Here is a 19,249-nt window from a genome sequence, read left to right as displayed (position 1 = left end):
TTTGGGTCAAGAGGAAAATGGAGAAGACCTTCAATTCGCTCTTGGCAATGAACTGTCCATTCCCCACCCTTGAACGACACAGAAAAGGACAAGGTTTGGAGATCAAGTTAAATGTCCAATTTATTTTTATAACTTGAAACCAGAACAAACTTGGTTTTGAACAAGCGTACAAATGAAATGGCAGACACATGCTGAACTCAACATTGTGACATTAAGGGAAAAAAGAGGCCCAAAATCTTGTACAGAGAATAAAAGGAACAATAAATATTTCACTAAGCCATATTGAAATGACCTCCTGTCATCTCAACATTTTATCCATAATAAAAAAAAAAAGTGCCCGTTTCTTAAACAGAGCACAAATACCAAGCAATAATAAATAGTTCCAAACTTGTAGTAAAAGACAGAACCTCCAAGTAAACAACAAAAGCTCATACAATAAGTAATAGAAAAGGTAATAAAAATATTTTGCCTTGCCCGTACAAATGCAAACAACTTAAATCAATGTAACTTTGCTTTGCAGGGTTGAGATACAAAGAGCACCAAATCACGGGTTTGCCTGTGCGCAACAAAACCTTCACTACGGACCGGGATGAAAGGCTGACTTCCTTACTTTTCACATTTTGCTTATAGTAGTTCAGCCTCCTCCTCTCCCCATGAAAGACCTTCTAATGGCAAGTGGCAGGTTCCAATTTGGGGCAACTTTGAACAAAGTTGTGGCAGTATGGAAACCGGCCTGAGGTCGGCTGGGTCACCCAGGCTCGGGGCCCCCCCTCACTGGGTCGTCTGCTCCAGTGTGGGCTTTTTAAACATGAAAGAGAAGCATAATGCTCTTTTCTCTGCAATCGACAGAGACACAATCTTTGTGCTTTAGGATGGCTTAGTCCTGGCATTCTGGTGACTTTGTGGAAGCTGGTGAGGGCTGGCTAGCTTTCAGAACTACAGGAGGACCACCCTGGAGGCTCCAGTACCTTAAGAGGGCATTGGAAAGAAAGGGCAGCCCCTGGGTCTTCGGGTCGGGCAGGTAGGAAAGTGACATCTCAGCTTTCTCTCCCCCCCCCCCCCCCGCTTCTGTTCCCTTTGCAAAGGTCAGTTGCAAGGAGGGAAGGGTGTATGAAACAGAAAAGCTCCCAGAAGAAAGATTTCTGCATTTGGTCAAGAATTGCCCCAAAAGATGCTTGGTTATACTTTCATAACCTGAAATAATGGTTTTACAGTTCCTGAAATAAAAAATGGCTTCCTGATATAGGTTTTTTTTTTTTTAATGTATTATTCCCTCATCCAAAAAACCACCACTTTATTATCTTAAAGCTACTTGGCTTTACAAAAAAAAAAAAAACAAAAAAAACAAAAAAAACAAAAAAACAAAACACGGGAGTACAGAGAGGGAGAAAGAAAAGAAATTAAGTAAAAATGAAGAGGACAAAATAAAAGACTGATAGAGGCTGGAGGATGGAGAGGAAACACAGGGGAAGGAGAAGAGATATGGAAAGGCACCGAATTCATCCCAGGCCCTCGGCACTCGGAAACTGACGGAATGTAGGTTTCAGCGAGCAAAGCCGCGGAGCAGGTAAGAAAGCCAACAGGCCAACACTCTCCATGGAAAGAAAGGCCCTGACTCCCTCCTGAAATCCAGCTTGCACTGGTCTCGCGTCACCTGTGCCTCGCTGATTCACCAGCTCCTTTTACTGCGTCTTTTGTCTGTTTCATGTTTTCTCAAGGACTAAAGAAAGCTCGGTTTGCATTCCTTTCTGCTCTTAAGGGCGGGCGGGAGACGTGGTGACCGCCACAGTGGTGACAGTAGAGACGGAAGATGCCCTCTCGCTCTCTCCTCTAACACCTGACATCTTACAGATGGCCTCTTGGAGAACGAGAGGATTCTGTGAAATGTTACCGACATCTTTACAAAAACTGATTTCTCCACTCAACACGAATAAAGAATTTCCCATCCAGTCTGCTGTGGCCACACCAGGGAGCCTTGATGCAAGGTTCGGGGCATTCGGAGAGAAGCCCTGCTCGAACAGTCCCTTGTATAGGCCAGTTCCGACAAAAATATATACAACTAAAATGGTTTGTGAACCAAAGCATTTAACGACTTCCTTTTGTTTCTTTTCCTCAAAGGTTGTCAAACAACCCTTCTTCTCCTGTACAATAGGACTAAACATACAAATTTTTTTTTTGCAATATTTTATCCTGCCAAATTAAAAAAATATATTATGGCAGCCTGTTTGTTTTTGTTTTTTTTTTTCTTTTTATTTCCAAATTCACTAACAAAAAGGTACATTAAATCCCTTTAAAAGGACAAGCTTACAGTTAAAAAATTACAAGCTCCAGTAAAAATACAGCAAGTGCCTACATCATATGAACCAACCAATATATCCATTCCAGAGGGGGCGGGGAGAGAAAAATAAGTAAAGGTCAGAAATGTGATTTTTTTTTTCTGCAAAGCAATAACAATATTAAGCACTTTTTTTTCTACATACTTTTTCTACATGGTGTAGCAATCCCCTTTTAATTCCCAAATACAAGTTTCTATACATTTTTTTTGAAATAAAAATTCAACACCCAAGGCAGAAAAGAATTTACTAAAACTCCGACTTTACAGTTACTGTGACAAGAACAAATTTATAGACCCACCATTTAAATTTTACTGCAACATTTTCAAGGAAAAGAAAAGGGTTTTTTTTTTCTTGTTTTGTAAAATGCCCAGGCATTCTCGATTATTACAAATACTGGTCCACTTGTACAGTAATCAAGAAATTTTAATATATATAATATATACTAAAACCCCGTCACCAAAAAGAAAACAATATACACGCAGCCACTGTGGCATTTTTTTATAACCTAGTAAGCAAACTTGGAAAAAAAAAAAATGATCGCTCCAACACACATACACACAATTTTTTTTTTACCCTTGTATGTATCCAATACTGTAAACGTATTTTTAAGACAGAGTGCACTAAATTTAACTTTAGAAAAAAATTAGCCGTTGTTCCTGAATTGTTTTTGTTTTGTTTTTCATTCAACGATATCAACGTGTAACTTGTGTCACTTGAGTTTTAATTCAGCAGTAATTCACCTCCACACCAAATCTAAGCAGCGTTGTCCCACAGACAAAGGGGGATGAGGATAATTCAGCTAAGGATGTCCACGGTTGTGCTGGGCTTATCTCTTCATTTGATTGGGTCTTATGGCATTTTCATGTCCTCTATCTTCAACCAGGATTTTTTTTAATTTAATTAAAAGTAAATGTGGCTTTGTTTGTGTCTAAAGAATGTACTTTTCTTGTTTTACTCTTTTAAAAAGTCTTTTCATTTCAAAAAAAAAAAAAAAAAAGTTTTGCATTTGTCTCAAGAGACTCAGATAGGAAGATCAGTTTCCAAGGCACTCACATCAAATTGAATGGCAGTAGAAAAACCGTCCAATAAATTATTTTATTTTGTTCTTTATAGTGCCAGTATTGTGAATGCCAAGCTTAGCAACACTGACACTCGATCTCGGCCGTCCCTTACAGGTTAACCCACCTCTGGGCCAAAGAGAAGAATATGCTGCAATTTCTTGTTTAGAAGCCATTTAATTTAAATGCAAACAAAAGCTTTAAAGTGCGGGTCAACAGAATTCCAATGTCTAATCTTAACAGTCCAATGTTTAGTACCTTCCAACCTAATGGGATAAAAAAGAAAAAAATTGGGAAGTAGCGCTGGGCACCGTCGGATGGAACTCTTTCCCTGCTTTTCCAGTAAAAGGGAAGAGAAACTCGCAAGATCCTCCCACCTGTCCATCCAATGTCATCAGTGTGCATTAAATGAGAGAATACTACCTTCCCTCAGTTCACCTCATCGGGGCACTTGTCTGCTTGAGACACGGTCAGTTATCACTGGAAGCAACGTGCGACTCGGGATTTCTGTGGTGGGGGGTGATGAAAAGAGAGAGAGAGAGAGAAGCCGTCAAGCCAGAAGAAGCCTGAAAGAACATGGCTGGTTCTTTCCCTTCTGTGTCACTGCAGGTCACCACCATCTACCCTAAAAAGTACCCTCAGCCCATTTTATCTAGCCTCATCTACAGCAAAGAGCAAAGATGACATCCCAGGGCACGAGAACACTCCAAGAAAAGCACCATATCTGTTGGTCATGCACAACTCTAAGATGCTTTTGGGCCATCTCCCGGGCAGTTCTCAAAACCTCCTATTTCTCTGTCAGTGGTGAGTTTTCTGGGGGGTGGGGGGACTGAGGACGGGGAAGGGGGGACCTCTGACTCTCCCCCACCACTAGAAGCTCCCTTGGATGCTGTAAAGGTTGAAATCAACACAGGAAAGGCCTCTGTTACTCAGGAGATCATCAGTGCTACATCTCAATTCCAATTCTGAAACAAAGTGCTACAACGTTAAAGATTGTTATCCGCTGTACATCCACCCCCTCCCCTCCCCCAAAAAAGAGCATGCCACTTTTTATTTCAGGACCGAAGGAAAAAAAAAAAAAAAAAAAAAAAAAAAAAGAAGGAATTTTAAAAAACAAAGTAAACAACTTTAAAAGTCATTTAAGTGTTGGCTTCTTCACAAGAAATTACACATGCTTAGCTTAAATCTCAAAAAAGCAGCGCCCTCCCCCCCAAATTATAATTTAAAAGATAAGCTTCCCTTCTACATCGCTTGGGAGTCATTGCTCAGGCTACTACTGGGTTTAAAAAAAAAAAAACAGAAACAAACGAACAAACAAACAAAAAAAAAAAACAAACAAAAAAAATAAAAAAGGATGGATACCCAACAAAATCTCTTAAAGGAATTTAAACAGAAAGAATAATAATAAAAAGTATCTGCACATGCCAAAAAAATTACAAAACCCAATAAATACAGAAATTATTGCACAGTTAAAAGGCTCCACAATTTTTACTGCCTCTATCAACCCTCGGGTTTCCATAGGACTTCGTAGACACAGGTTAGGTTGGAGCGCCGCGGGCCCTGCGCCCCGGGGCGGGGCGGGGCGGGGCGGGGCGGGGCGGGGGGGCGCGGCGCGGGCGCAGGCGTCGGGTCAGCATTCTCTCGGGTGGCGGCGGTTCCACTGTACAGGGGCGGGGCGCCGGGCCGCGCGCTTAGCTCCTCTCGGCCTGCTCGATTTTGACGTCGTTAGTCAGCAAGTGCTCGCCGTGCCACTTTTTCATGTGTTTCTCCAGGGTGCTGTAGACGCTGAAGGGCATCTGGCAGATGTCGCAGCGGTACACCTCCTTGCCGATCTGCCCGTGCGTCTTCATGTGGCGCGTGAGCTTGCTGCTCTGCGCGCACGCGTAGTTGCACAGCTCGCACTTGTAAGGCCGCTCGCCGGTGTGGCTCCGCCGGTGCACCGTCAGGTTGCTGCAGTTCTTGAACACCTTGCCGCAGTACTCGCACGTGTCGCTGCGCCGGCCCTCCTTGGAGCTCGGCCGCCCGGGGCCCGGGCCGCCCAGGTGCGGCGTGCTGCCCCCGCTGGCCGTGCCGCTGCGGCCCGACAGGCCGCCGTCCAGCAGGTCCCCGGGCGGCGTGGAGAAGCGCAGGCTGCCGTTCTCGGACGAGTGCTCGGACGACGTGGCGAAGGGCGACTGGCGCGCGTCCGTGAAGCCCAGGAAGGGGTCCTTCATGAAGTGCCGCGACGCCGCGTAGCCCACGAGCCACTGCGAGTACACGTTCTCGGACGGGATGAGCGCGGCGGGCGGCAGCTCCAGGTCCTTCTCCACCTTGATGCGCTTGGCCGCGCTGTTGAGCCCGGGGCTGGGCAGCGGCGCCGGCTTGCGCGGGAAGAGGCCCGGGAAGGGCTCGGCGCCGGGCGCGAAGCCGCCGCCGCGCCCGTTGACCGCGCCGCCCGGGCCCGCGTCGCCGCAGCCGCCCGCGTCGTCGTCGTCGCCCGCGTCGCCGCCGCCCGGCGCGCGCTTCAGGAAGGCGCCGCGCTTGGGCTTGTCGGCCAGCAGCTCGCCGTACTGCGGCAGCGCGCCCAGCCCCACGTTCTCCATGACCTTGCCCAGCACCAGCGCCTTCTCGTCGGCCAGCGCCTTGGCCGCGCCGCCCACGCCGCCCGCGCCCGCCACCCCGGCCACGCCGCCGCCGCCGTTCTCGCGGTTGCGGCTCAGCTCCGAGTCCATGCTGAAGCTCGACTCGGGCCGGCTCTCGTTCTCCAGCAGCAGCTCCTCCTCCTCCTCCTCCTCCTCCTCGTCCTCCTCCTCGGGCTCGTGGCCCAGCGACGGGTCGCTCTCGTGGTGGCGGAAGTCGCCGTCGGCCGCCTTGAGGCCCTCGCCGGCCAGCTCGCTGGTGCCGGGCTCCGGGGAGCTGGCGGCCGAGAGCCCGTCGTCGGAGCGGCCGGCCAGCGAGCCGGCCTTGTGCATGTGCGTCTTCATGTGGCGCTTCAGCTTGCTCGCCTGCGAGCACGCGTGGTCGCACAGCTGGCACTTGTAGGGCTTCTCGCCCGTGTGGCTGCGCCGGTGCACGATGAGATTGCTCTGGAACTTGAACGTCTTGCCGCAGAACTCGCACGACTTGCTCTTGGCTGGCGGCTGTGGCGGCGGCGTGCCGCCGGGGGGCATGGGCGGCAGCGGCGGCGTGCTCAGGAACGGGGACTTGGGGCTGGGCTGGAAGGGGTTCAGGAGCCGGTGCATAGGGTTGCCGCGGCCCGGCGACACGGGCGGCGGCGTGGAGCTGTTGCCCGCCAGCTCGCGGAGCCGCCGCGAGAAGTCCATGGCGGGAGAGTCGATGGCCATGGGGTTGAGGCGCATGACTCGGTCAAAGGCACTGGGGTGCTGGGCGACGAGCCCCATCTCCTCGGCACTGAGGCGGTGCGGGTCCAGGTGGTGGCGCGGCGGCGGGCTGAAGAGCGGCGGCGTGCCGGGCAGGCGGCCCTCGCCGAAGCCCGGGTGGTCCCGCAGGATGGGGCCCGTCATGCGCAGCAGGTTGAAGGGGTTGCTGTCGCCCAGGAAATTCATGAGCGGGGACTGGGCCACGGCCTCGGGTCCGAGCGGCGGCGGGATGGTGAGCCGCGGCGTGAGCGAGCTGCTGGCCGGCCCCGGCTCCAGGTAGATGCGGAAGCCGTGCGTGTTCTGCGCGTGCTGCAGCAGGAACCACGCGCTGTTGAAGGGCTGCTTGCATGTTGTGCAAATGTAGCTGGAAGGCTCATCTTTACCTGGGGAGACACACGGACAGAAAGGTAGACAGAGCGTGAGAAGCAGACTGGGCGCAAACGGCAGGGCCAGAGACCTGAGGGCGCAGGGGGGCGGGAAGCGAGTCCTGGATCAGCAGGGCTTGGGAAGGCCGCCGCGGGGCCCATTTGGAGCGGGCAGGGCCCGGCGACCTGTCACCCGGGCCGAGACCCCTACCAACTGCAGGGCTGAAGAAGCCGGCTCCGTGGACGGGGAGACCCGGCAAAGCCCCCATCGGCCTCGCCAGCTCAGCTAGCACCTGCTGTTCCTAGGCCCCGGCCTGCTCCCCCAAAGAAAAGCTGCTCTTATCGCCATCATCTCAGAAGCCGAATGAGGCAGCGTTGTGACACTGCCTGATGTCAACGGTAACATAGCCGGGACACCTGCAGCCATGAGAGACCCAGGTTTTGTCAACCAAGGCACTACTGACGTCTGGACCAGGACAACTCTGCGGTGTGGGTGGGGGGGCCTGTGCTTTGTAGAATGTTCAGCACCGTCTCTGGCCTCGCCCACTACAAGCCAGTCAAACTGCCTTCCCCCACCCCCGCTGGAGGATCACAAACCTCTTCAGGCCTGACCACATGTCCCCGGGGGGACGGGGTATGAAGCCGCAGCTCACAGCTCCCCCTCACCTTGAGAACCAGTGATTAGGCAATATTTGATCCAAGGGGTTTCTAAAAAACCCAAGTCGAACTCAATTGCCCAGCAAACGTCTTTTAAAGAGAGATGGCTGCTACCTCTGCACTATTTGGGATTCCAGCTAAAGGAAATGCCAGGGTTTCGTACACCAGCATACCGTCAAATTCACACACGAATTACACAGGAGGAATTTAGCATGTTAGGAAGCTCACTGCCCCCCAGTCCCTCTCTGGCCTCACACACACACCCCTAACCACCATGTAGAATCCGGCCTCCACAGGCCCCTGGGCCGTGGAGGGAGAGGGGGCCGCTGGCGTAGATGAGGTCCTTCGCCGGAATGCTAACTTCGGGACAATGTCAAATCTGATGGGGCGGTCACGATGAATGGTGGCAAGTGTGGATCTGTTACATACTGGCTCTGGCGACATCGGGAGCAAATCTTAGTGGACACTTGTGGCACTGAGCCAGAAACGTTACTGTCTTTGTCCATCACTGAGGCAGCCACAAAATGGAGGCTGAACGGTTTCATCCAGAAGCTGTCTTGAGCCGCCCTCCTCAAACTCCGGGGGCAGCGCGATGCTTTTCCAGTCTGAATTGCTCCTAATGCTTTCTATAAAGGGGCAGGTGCAGGCAGGCCCTGCTTTCCACCAGCAGGCTCGCTCGCTAGCCGGGGAGTGAACAGGGAACAAGACATCACAGCCGGGATCTTGAAAAATCCCTTTTGTTTTTTCAAACTGTCCTGAACCTGGAAGGTTTTAACGCTGACCACGTATGGTCGCATCAGACTCCCTGGTCCCCTATCACAGCCTCTTCCCAAAAGACCTTCCAAGATCCCGCGCAGAGATTTATTTTTTGTTTTCCACACACTGAGTTATGCTTCCAGGGAGCTTCAGGCTTAGCTGTAAAACCCAAGTGAATGAAGGACCCAGTGCCCTGTTCGGGGGGATGGCGGCAGAGGGCAGAGAGAGACCTCCCCGCCCCGTGCCGGGTGTGAGTGTCACAGAAAGGGGCCGACGGTTCCAGCGGGCAGGGTGTAGATCCTCCCAGACCCCCAAACCAACTGGGCCAGAACACCCACCCCTGGAAACCAAGACGGGCCTTAGGAGCGGGGTGCCTCGTAGTGATCCGACGGCTCTCGGCTCCTGGGTTCTGTCTCCGTGTTTGGTGGTGGTGAAGACAGTGGGCGGGGGAAGGCCAGAGAGAAGAAAAAGGACCCTCAGGGTTGGCTTCACTCTGCTTTTGCTAACAGCTCAAGGAGAACTTCTGCGGCAATTTTCTCTCTCCAGCGTACCCACTCCGTCTGGGCCATTCAGTGCCCCACGCCGGAGTCCCCGAGGGGACTTTTCCCTGGCTGGAAAATGACAGGGAGATCTCCCAAGGCCCTGGGGCGCCATGTTTCTCATGGGGCGCCCGCTGTACGGCGGCGCCAACCCTGGGCCTTCCCTGCCGGCACGGCCCTCAGCCGGCAGAGAGAACGCCACCTCCTGTCCTTGCTTATTAGTTGATGTACTTGGGACAGCAGAGCCCTCTGCCTCAGAGCTGGCCAGAAGCCACGGTGTTTAGAGCCCTCCTCAACTCCTCTTCTAGAGCAAGACAGAATAAATACGTAATAAATAGCAAGAAGATAAATAAAATGTGCCTTTCTGACCCACGAGCTAATAACACAAATGAAGTGCCACATCCCACAAGGTCACAGATCTTCAAATTAAAGAGCGTTTCTGTACCCTTCACCTGGGCTTTCGGAAACTCTAATTAATCGATTTATGGTGCGCAGCTGCTCTGGCTCTTCGTGGTTTAAGTGGGACCTCCTTCCCCCCATCTCTTTGTTCATCATCTTCATCTCCTTGGGCTTCCACTCCAGAGCATTTCCTGTTTCTTGTTCTGACAGCCACGTATTTTCTGGAAAGTTCTACGCTGGTGAGGAATGTGGATAACAGAAGAAAATGCAGAATTCCCCAGCAGGCCCGGAATAAAGGCTGCTCTTCAGCCGAAATGGCCGATTAAAACCTTTTTTTTAACTCAAAATGGCAGCTGCTGGGAAGCATGTAGCTGCATGTTCTAAAGAGCTCAGATGTTTCCACTTCTTGTTTAAAAAAAAAAAAAAGAAGAAGAAAATTTTTAAAAAGACGCTTTTAAAACTCTGGAGCAGCCCAGGAAGGAAGTTACCTGTCCGTAATTCACCAGCAGGTGGGGAAGAGCTACGTGTCCATCAAATCGGATCTCAGGGCCACCGTTGGTGCCGGGGTGAGCTCTTTCTTTTCCCGCACCCCTGAACCGCTTTGGTTCCCTGACTTCCCTTGCACGATGGCAAGATTCACTGCAGGCGACGGCCTTCCCAGGATCTGACAGCTTCTGACTTTTTTTAAAATCTCGCAGCCCTCAAAGGCCCTCCCTAGACAACTCTCTTTCCACTACCCCCAGCTTTTTTTTTTTTTTTCCGTAATAAAATGTTCATTTCCATATTACCACTTCATGGTTCTCTCTTGCCTAGAAGTAGCCTTGAGCACTAGGGCTGCTCACTTTTAACAAGTGAACGATGTCAGAAGTCTTTGAAGAGCCACTCGGAACATTTTTCTATTCAAAAACTCACTAAATATTTTACACTCGCCGCATACCAGTCACAGGCAGCTCATTTTTAAATGCAATGGGAGACCCTTGGCGAGAGGGTTGGACCCCTCCCCATCCCAGGACCAGAGGTCACCCCTTCCTCAGGCTCAGGGCCACCTGCCCAGAGGTGAGCTGGAGGCTCGATGAGGCAACCCCTTAGCTGGCGGCCCAGAGAGGACCCACTCCCACCACGCTGCCTGGGGGGCCGCTGAGGCTCCATGTGAGCGGTGGATGCCTGGATTGTTTTGAAGTGACGTCCCCGGCAACATCAAACCAGCCTACAGACCTAGAAACGTCAGCTGCGCTTCGATCACACAATCAGGCTTGGCGAGTCCGAACCCGGGCCCATGTCTGTCCTTGCTTGCTTCCTTCCTCAAACAGCATTACTCTCGGTTGGCAAAAACCCAGACGGGACCTTCTTTGCTCTACTGGCTCTAAAGGCAGTCCTTAGGATTATTCTCTACCCAGAAATGCCCCTTGCCGTCTCTAGGTTATGGGGGCTTGGGTGACATTCCCAGCCTTGACATTCCCAGCACAGTGAAGTCGCTCAAATCACAACCTCTTTGGGCCTCGATTTCCACATCAGTAGAATGGGACTAAGATCCTTGCCCCTAGAGAGGGCTGGGGGCACCCAATGAGCTGCCATGTGGGGACCTACGTGGAAATCGAGCACCACGATGGAGAGGCTGAGTGGGGCTTTCTAGGTTTCAGTGTATGGTGTCCGTCCTTGAACCTGGTGGTGCACGTTCGAGTCTGGCAGTAATAAAACCTGCCTGGACTTTTCATGCAGCTGGCTTCATGCGTGAGAGGTTCCAGAGAAGTGCAAACTCGCTCGCTGTGAGGGAACCTCCTTTCTTAACAGTGACACCTGGGGACCGACAGCAACCGGACCCTCCTGCAATGGATGGGATTCTCCCTCCGCGGTGAGGGGTTGTTGTTCCTTTTTTTTTTTTAATGAGCATTTAAATAATTGTTCCTCCTTATTATGCCGGTTACTCTAATAATACTAATAAAGGTATCGTGTCCAATAAAAAATACACCTTTAACGGAGTCATTATTCAACGGAAAGGACACAGCTGAGCACGCTGGTTTAACAGGTCTCTCCGAAGGCCAAGTGACGCCACGAGGAAGGGCGCCCGCACCCATGGGAGATGCAGCGGCCACTGCTGCTCAGAGGGGACACCCAGGACACCCCCCAGACCCCCAGCTCATGCGGGGCCACTGGCGAGATCCCACCTGGGCCATTCTCCAAAGCTGGAGGCAAAAATTAGAATCCGGACTATGGGCCGCTGACCTAAGAACCGGGTCTTGGGTTCAGAGCCCTCCACAGTTTGCAAAGTGCTCTGCAGCTGCTTTTGCATCTCTGCTGGCATGAGCGTTGTCATTACTCACCCCGCCCCTGAGGGACACCAGGCAAGGGCTGCACCCCTGCTGGAAAGAGGGAATGGAAGCTCAGAGAGCAAGCAGAGGAGAGTCCCACAGCCAGCAGGGAGGGGGCCATGACCCTCCTCAAGCTTCCCGACCCCAGGCTCGCTCCCCTCCCACTCTCCAGCACTCAGTACCACCTCAGGGGCTGATCTCTCTCGCTACACTGTTTTATGATGAAAATGGCCAAGAAGGAGGGTCTCCTTCCACGCCGTGTGTCCCTTCAGTGCAGGGCACCGATTATCCTTTCATGGAACCCAATCGAGGCCACCACGGGCCTGGCCCCCGGAGGGAAACGTTTCATAGAGCAAGTGAGCCCACTTGATGGGGTGTGGAGTGCAACAGGACCCAGGACCCAGATGGAGGGGCAGGATGCTGGATCCCAGGTCCCCTATACCCCAGGAGAGGGCTTGGTTCACTGGCCAACCCCCAGTCCTCCTCCCGAATCTCTAGCTGCTAACCAGGTTGTCTCCACTGTTCCAAAATGATAGTAATTATGATCACTATTATCCCTAAAATGTGTGGACCTCTCATTAGTTGTAAAACCGTCTCCCCTTTAGTGATCCCAGAAAGAAAATGTCAGCCGGCCACCTCGGTGGTTTTTGTAGGTCTTGTGTGTCTATCATTTCTGAACACGGCCGTCTATGAAATCTAGAACCACCCCTGCTTGTTCTGAACGTACCCTGTCAACCCTCAGCCTCTCTCCAAGGTGGGGAGCTGTGGAGACAGTCACCACAGCAGTTAAGCACAGACGTCATGAAACCCTTACACAGCCTGTCCACAGTGAAGCAGGGCTGACCTCGCCCGAGACTCCACACAAGCCCCGAAGGAAGAATGGTCACTGGCCCCATTTCATGGAGGAGGACACTGAGGCCTGGAAGAGGCCACCCAGCCGACTGTGCTCTTGAGCCCCGTGCTGACTGGTAACAGTCAAGAGAGAAACATGTACAGACCAGGGGACCCCCCGCCAGGGCACCCAGGCATGGCTGTACCTCGGCTCCTTTCCTTTTGTCCCAGCCCGCGTGAAAGTGAAAGTGGCAGCTCTGGGCTAGAACCACAGTAAGTCGGTGAAATCGTGCTGACTGTGTCTCACGGAGAAGTCAGGGATGCACTTTGTTGGTCCTGGGGGTGTCGGGGGGTGACACCCAGCGCCCGTGTGGTCTCCGGGGTGCTCCTCCAGCCTCTGCTCACAGAGCCCACGCCCCTCCCACCCCGGGGCAGACCCGGCCAGTCCACGCCTGCGCTCTTCCTCCAGGCCTTGGAATCCTCCAGATCTTCATGACCACACAGGGCGTGCCTCTGCCTCTTTGCCCTCCATGGATCCCAGTACACAGAAGCCCAGTAAAGGGGGCCCAGGTGAGACAGGGCTGAACTAACTAGGTGGCAGCGTATGTCCTGCAGGGAGCAAAGACCCACCAGCCTTCCTCTGTTCAGTGCGCAGACAGCAGCTGGGCATCTGGGCGCCGTCCTCTCCCTGGGTGGACAGAGTGCACACTGCAGGGGAGATGATGAAAAGGACAAGCACTGCGGGTGGGCAGCTGGGGTGCCGGGAGAGGGAAGAATGCACGGGCTCAAGTGAACTGGGCCTAGAGCCTGCGTTGTGGGGCTGCTGTCTGCACGGCCCCCTTCAGTCCTCGTGATAACTACACATCGCGACAACGGACACGAGCTATAAAGGAGTTCTCGGGGAATTTCAGTGAGCTGGTCAAGGCCACTGTATTGGCCCTGAGTTACTGATTTAAATTCATCATCTGAGCTAGATTCCAAGCTCCCTGAGGACAGGGACCGAGCTGGCCCAGGCCGCTGCAGTGACCATGGCCACCCACACAGCGACTAATGGGACACGCGCTTCAGAACTGCGGGTGACCCGCAAAAACGCTGTGTCCTCACAACCGGCACCGCGGATCACATCGTCTCCCAGACAGGGGTGTCTGGGGGAACCCGCCTGGCCCCACAGGGCTCAGCTCAGCATTCAGCCAGTGCACCGCTTCCTGGGCACGCTGGGCACAGGGCCCACCCAACACAACCACGCCTTTCAGCCACAGCACCCACCAGCCGGCAGGCCAGGATCCCAGAGGACTCCAAACAGGACGCCAGGCAACAGCCACTGCCTGACCCTCTAAGACAGCATCAGCAGGACAGGCGCGCAGGCCACCCACCCATCCTCCCACATCCCCTGCTGCTCAGGGGAAGCGAGAGGCCCTCAGCTTTCCCTCACACCCCCGGCCCTCTCCTTGGGGCCACATGTTTGCAACCAGGCTGGTACCTGCCAGCCCTTGCATCCAGATTACCTGCCTTTCCTTCTCTGCCTGAAAAATGTCTTTCCAGACCCAGCACCACCGCTACTGTATTCCCCCAGCATTTCGGGAAAACCACCTGATACTGATCGCACGTAATATCATAATCTGTCCTTGACCTTGGGGTGTTCAACGCGTATGTGATCTGCACGTACCAATGCCAGACTGTCCTCTCAGGCAGATGCTCACAGAAACTCTAGAAAGTGGGTTTTAATCCAGATTTCATATAACAAAGAAATGAAGTCTCATCCCAGCTAAGTGCGGGACCAAAGGTCCCATGGTTTATGGATCACAGAACCCAGACTGACACAGGGTCTGAGCCCAGAGCCTGTGCCATGTCCAGACACACAGCTGGCCGCCCCCTCCACGAGACTGCAGCCTCCACTGTCATGGGCCCTGGGGAGGGGCCAGAGCAGGCACACAGACCACCCCACCTGTACCCACAAACACCAGCAAGCTGCAGGCTTCGTGCAGGAAATGCCGTGGGTTTCTAGGCTGAGACTGAAGACCTTATACAGATGGGAAAACTCCGCTCGGCCTCACGGAGCTTGGGGACAGACCGTTGACCCTGCCAGCACCCCTGTGACAGAGGTACACTGTGTGCTTCCTATGCCTGGAGTTAACTAGGGCTGGCAGACCCAGCCTCCAGCCTCCCCCACAGCCTCCAGCTCAAGCCTCCAACATTCCCCTAGGCAGCCAGGTGCGCACAAAAACACCACAGAATCTTGCTTCAGGCAAGAGCCATACCTGGGAAGTGAGTGAACCCAAAGAAATTTAAATGCGTCCCAAATGCTCTAGGGACATGCCTTTCTCATTCATTCATTCACTCACTCATTCATTCATTCTTTCATCTCACTATCCAGTCATCCACGACAGACACGATTCAGAGGGATTGGCCACGACCCCTCGCCTCTAGGGGGCCACAGGTAAGGGCTGAGAAGTGGGGAGAGTGAGTGGATACAAAGGATGCTAAGGCAGAACAGAACCTCGGAGGAAGCTCAGAGCACCTGGAGTGAAAACCAGACGCGGGGAGAGGGCCCCTGCCCAGACCACGGAGGGAAAGCGTGCAGGTGGAGGGCACTGCACGCGCACCCTCAGGGCTGCACAGAAGGGAAAGGCCTGGGAAGGGAAAATGGGAGACGCAGCCGGGGAGGGACGTACCTCCCAGAGATTGCAGACACCTGCTTGTGGTGCAGGGCTGTCCTCACTCGTCCACACTCACTGCCAAACCCAGGGCTGAATATTAAACGTGCAGAAGAGGCACGGCTCTCAGATGTCCTTATCCTTCTTGTAAGGAAGCCAAGAGGCGCCTCAGGACAGTACCCAAGGTCACACTACATCTGGTACCCCAGAAACTGCACTGCGATAGCAAAAGATGAAAGGATCTGTCCCACATCATGTAATCATTTGCTCCGTCCCCCCTTCCTTGGCTCTACGACACAGAAAGCACCTGCTGGGGGCCAGGCCCTGGGCTGAGTGGAGGGACACAGCAATATACGTCTGCCTGCAGGATCCTCAGGAGCCTGCAGCCAAGTGCAGGAGCTAATGAGTGCACACGTCTCTAGTGAGGCTTCAGGCCACAAGGTCACCAGGAGGGGCTGTGATAGGAGGTACAGGATCCCGAGGAGGGACAGACAGACGGGAGGAGCAGGGAAGACCTCTCTGGGGAGGAGCTCTGGAGCTGAAGTCAGAAGGAAGAAGGAAGCAGGAGTCTGCTGTGCAGACAAAGGAAAGCAAAGGTGTGCCTTGCAGAGGCACCTGCACACACACAGGCATGGAAATGGGACCCCAGATTGACGGAGGTGAGGAAAAGGAGGTGGGACTGAAAAGGGGGTTTCGGACCAATCTGAGGAGGTTCTGAAAACACAGAGGAATGGAGCCAGGTAAATTCCGTCACTATCGATTCCATCACGGTGTAAGCTCTAATATTTTTTTTTTAAATATGAAGATTTTCAAACCCACACTCAAGGCCTACCTGAGTCAAAACCTGTTCCATGCAACAAAATGTCAGTACAACCAATGAAGGGGAACCCCTTGAAGGGCTCTTTTGGAGACCAGATCCACCCTTTCCAAATTGTGAAACCATTAAGATATAAAGAAATGAGACCAGAGGGCCTGGAAAATGCAAAGGAGAAATTTAAAATCCAATCTATGAGGCTCACTAGCCTACGCGGTAGCTCTTAAATCACTGTCTCCAGCAGGAGTTCTATTATTCCAGCAAGATTCTCATCTGAACCTCCTAAGCCCGTGATCCAGCTTCAGGAACAGGGTGGTCCAGGTTGTCAGTGGAACAGAGAAGTATTAGAACTGAACTGCAGCAGCAGGCACCATGCACCCCAGATCTCCCCAGACAGTCTCGATTTCAACTGCTCAATTCTGTGGTCAGACCAGGTGTGCAGTTCAGGCTCAGGAAACGGCCACCCACCCCAGAAACAAAGCAGTATTGCTGACCGCGGGGGCATCTCGGGGAAGGGCGAGAACAGCGGTGTTTGCTAGTAAGACAGAAGAGCTGGAGGCAGGACACATGGAGCGATTTTATATGGGGCAACTCACTCACAGCATTCTCAAAAAACTACGGCACATTCCTCAAGATTATCTTTATAGAGCTTCCCCCTTTACATAAGGGACGCAAATCAGCTGGAAATAGTATGTCTTCCCCCAAAATAGATGAATGCATCATCAGATTCCCTTGAAATCTTTCTGTAGACTTCTCTGAAAATGACCTGCACCAGTGAGTTCTGGTGGGCTGAGAGATAAACTTATTTGGGTGGTTTTGTTCTGTCCCCCTCCCCACACCCTCCAAATATATGAGGTTTTCTAAAAACGCTGTAGCACTCTGGGGACAGGAATGTAGACGGGGATGTGAAGTGGAAGCAGAAAGCAAATCCTCCTTATCATTTAATGGAAAAATAAAGAGTGAATTAAGAAATAAACAGGTTAAAAAAAAACCACCACTCCAGGCGTGAGCTGCCGGAGTGTATGAGAGCTGGTGTGTGCGGGCGCGTGCACACCTCGTGGGTATCTTCACACACGCGTTCCGGCTGACACAGGAAGTCTCTCTTCTCCATTATTCATGACTTCCTTCGCGAGGCAGGAATCAGGCTTCCTTCCTTTCCTTAAATCCACGAAAATCTCCACATTCCACCCCAAGAAGTATTGCAGGGGCAGTAAATCTCGCTTTAATGGAGTGTACGTTTAGCTCGGAGGAGATAATTGACGTTACGGAGAGCCTCGCCGCCGAGTCCTATAGGTTAGCTAATGCAGAGGGGACTCGTTACCCACACACTACAAACAAGTAGTAATATATGTATATTGTTCAGAGTGGCGTTAGAGCAAAAGTGTTCCGGTCCGCGGGGATTGATAAAACACAAGAAAACAGCAGACATGCACTTGTAAATTTGTCTCATTTGTCTCTGAAGTTAAAGGTTATTCCCTTGTTCTGAATTTGTAATAAAAACATGCTAGCCCAAGGTTTGTGGAGGATGTTTGAATATTTAAATTGTGTATAATGATAGGCAATTATAGGATGAAAACTGGACCGTGTGAATGGGGGAGCACCGTCTGGATCACTAAGTGTTTTCCCACCACAGACTCATCTGTCTTTCACGTGCCACCCCTCCCCCTCCCGGAGGGCTGCGGAGACGGTTACCAGGTCCCAGGGCCACCAACCAGCAACCAACCAAGCTGGGGTTTGCTCCAGTGGGTGGGTTCCTCCCCTTCTCCTCTTCTTCTTTTAGTTTTGTTTTCTTCAACATGCACAGCACATCTCTCCAACCACAGGCGGAGGAGACCAAGGCCACGGCCCCTGGCGGGAAACCGGCCACACGCCGTCCTTCCGCAGCCGGTCAGCGTTTCCTCGAGGCGGGAGGCGAGGCCGGGCACGGGGAGGGGCCTGGCGGCAGAGGTCGCAGGTCCCCCCACCCACCTGGGAGAGGGGGGGTGGGGCTGCTGGGAGCCCCCCGCGGCGGTGGCGTGCCCGTGGTGGCTCCGTGGCACCCTGGCTGGTGCCCAAGGTGCCCTGCCGGCCCCGTCCAGGTTAACCAATGCCAGTGTTTGAGTAACTCCAGCCAGCTTGTCACCGAGCACAAAAGTCATCAGCGAGTGAATGTTCTTTTCTGCACCACAATTAAGACGAATCAATACGACGTGCCACAAATGGTATTTTACTCTCAATAAGAACTCGAGCTGAGTTTATTCAGAATATTTTAGCGCTTCCCCGGGGGATTTTGGGCCGACGCAGATGGCAAATAAAGTACTCAGCCTAAGGCTACAGCACATTATGGTAATTCTAATGTCAGATGTACTTTAATATACAGCTCTATTTAATCACCCCATTATTTCACATTTCCATATGAAAAACCTGCGGCACTTCTGCCGCGCTCTGCCTCTGCCACGGTGCCAGCTTCCTCCAACCCGCCAGCAGCCGGGGACATGGTCATCCTCGCCAGGCGCAGCTCCGTGCCGAAGTTTCCGGGTGCTCCTTGCGCAGCCAAGCTGCCCGGCGGGATCCGAAAATCAGAGGACTCAGAGACGCACCAAATGCCGCAGAGGTTGCGGAAAAACCAGACGGAGCACTTTCCCACCTCCCCCACGCAAGGCTCTCTCACGCTCACACACACGCATGCACACACACGTGATGCAGAGACAATTACATGCATGCCTTCCACACCACCCGTCTCCAACACCAGCAGCCACAGCATGGTGGCTGGGTGGCCCAATGGCTAGATCTGACTGTGGCTCGGGACTGGTGGAGATGTGGCTCCTGCCACGGCCCGCAGAGCCCATGCCGGTGCATTCTCACTGCACTGCCCCCCGGCACCCCCCCACCATGGGCACATGAAGCAGCAGCAATGCCAAGGGACAGGGGACCTGTGTCAGTGGTGACAAAGGATGTGGGCAGAGCAAGTGGGGGGGTCGAGGTGGGGGCCAGGGGAGCGGCAGCCCAAACTGCCTGTACAGTCTGGAGCCAGGAGGCCCCCAGGACAGCGCTGTCAGGTTTGCACCGCAGAACCTGAAGCCGAGAAGCCCAGGCCCCAGGGGAGATGGCGTCCTGTGAATTCCAAATGGCTCCTGCACCTCCAGGCTGGCTCTGCTGGCCAGCTGGCGGAGAGAAGCCAGCGGAAGCCTGG

At 52.9% G+C, this 19,249-nt stretch overlaps 1 protein-coding gene across 4 annotated transcripts in view; it reads right to left on the bottom strand.

The window, feature by feature from the left end:
- Nucleotides 1-5,014: 5,014 nt before the first annotated feature.
- The window catches only part of BCL11B (BAF chromatin remodeling complex subunit BCL11B), an 89,577-nt gene continuing 75,342 nt past the window's right edge, over nucleotides 5,015-19,249 (bottom strand). For all 4 annotated transcript variants that reach the window (XM_032839520.1, XM_032839524.1, XM_032839521.1 and 1 more), the window contains one exon: nucleotides 5,015-7,136. In XM_032839520.1, the coding sequence (XP_032695411.1) occupies nucleotides 5,086-7,136 (2,051 nt within the window). In that variant the 3' untranslated portion in view covers nucleotides 5,015-5,085. The remainder of the gene's footprint in view (nucleotides 7,137-19,249) is intronic.

This window comes from Lontra canadensis, unplaced genomic scaffold, assembly GCF_010015895.1.
Source record: "Lontra canadensis isolate GAN:19392208 unplaced genomic scaffold, GSC_riverotter_1.0 scaffold108, whole genome shotgun sequence".
In the NCBI taxonomy this organism is placed as follows: Eukaryota; Metazoa; Chordata; class Mammalia; order Carnivora; family Mustelidae; genus Lontra; species Lontra canadensis.
Note: the sequence above shows the minus strand (reverse complement) of the source record. Positions and strands in the feature narration are given on the sequence as shown.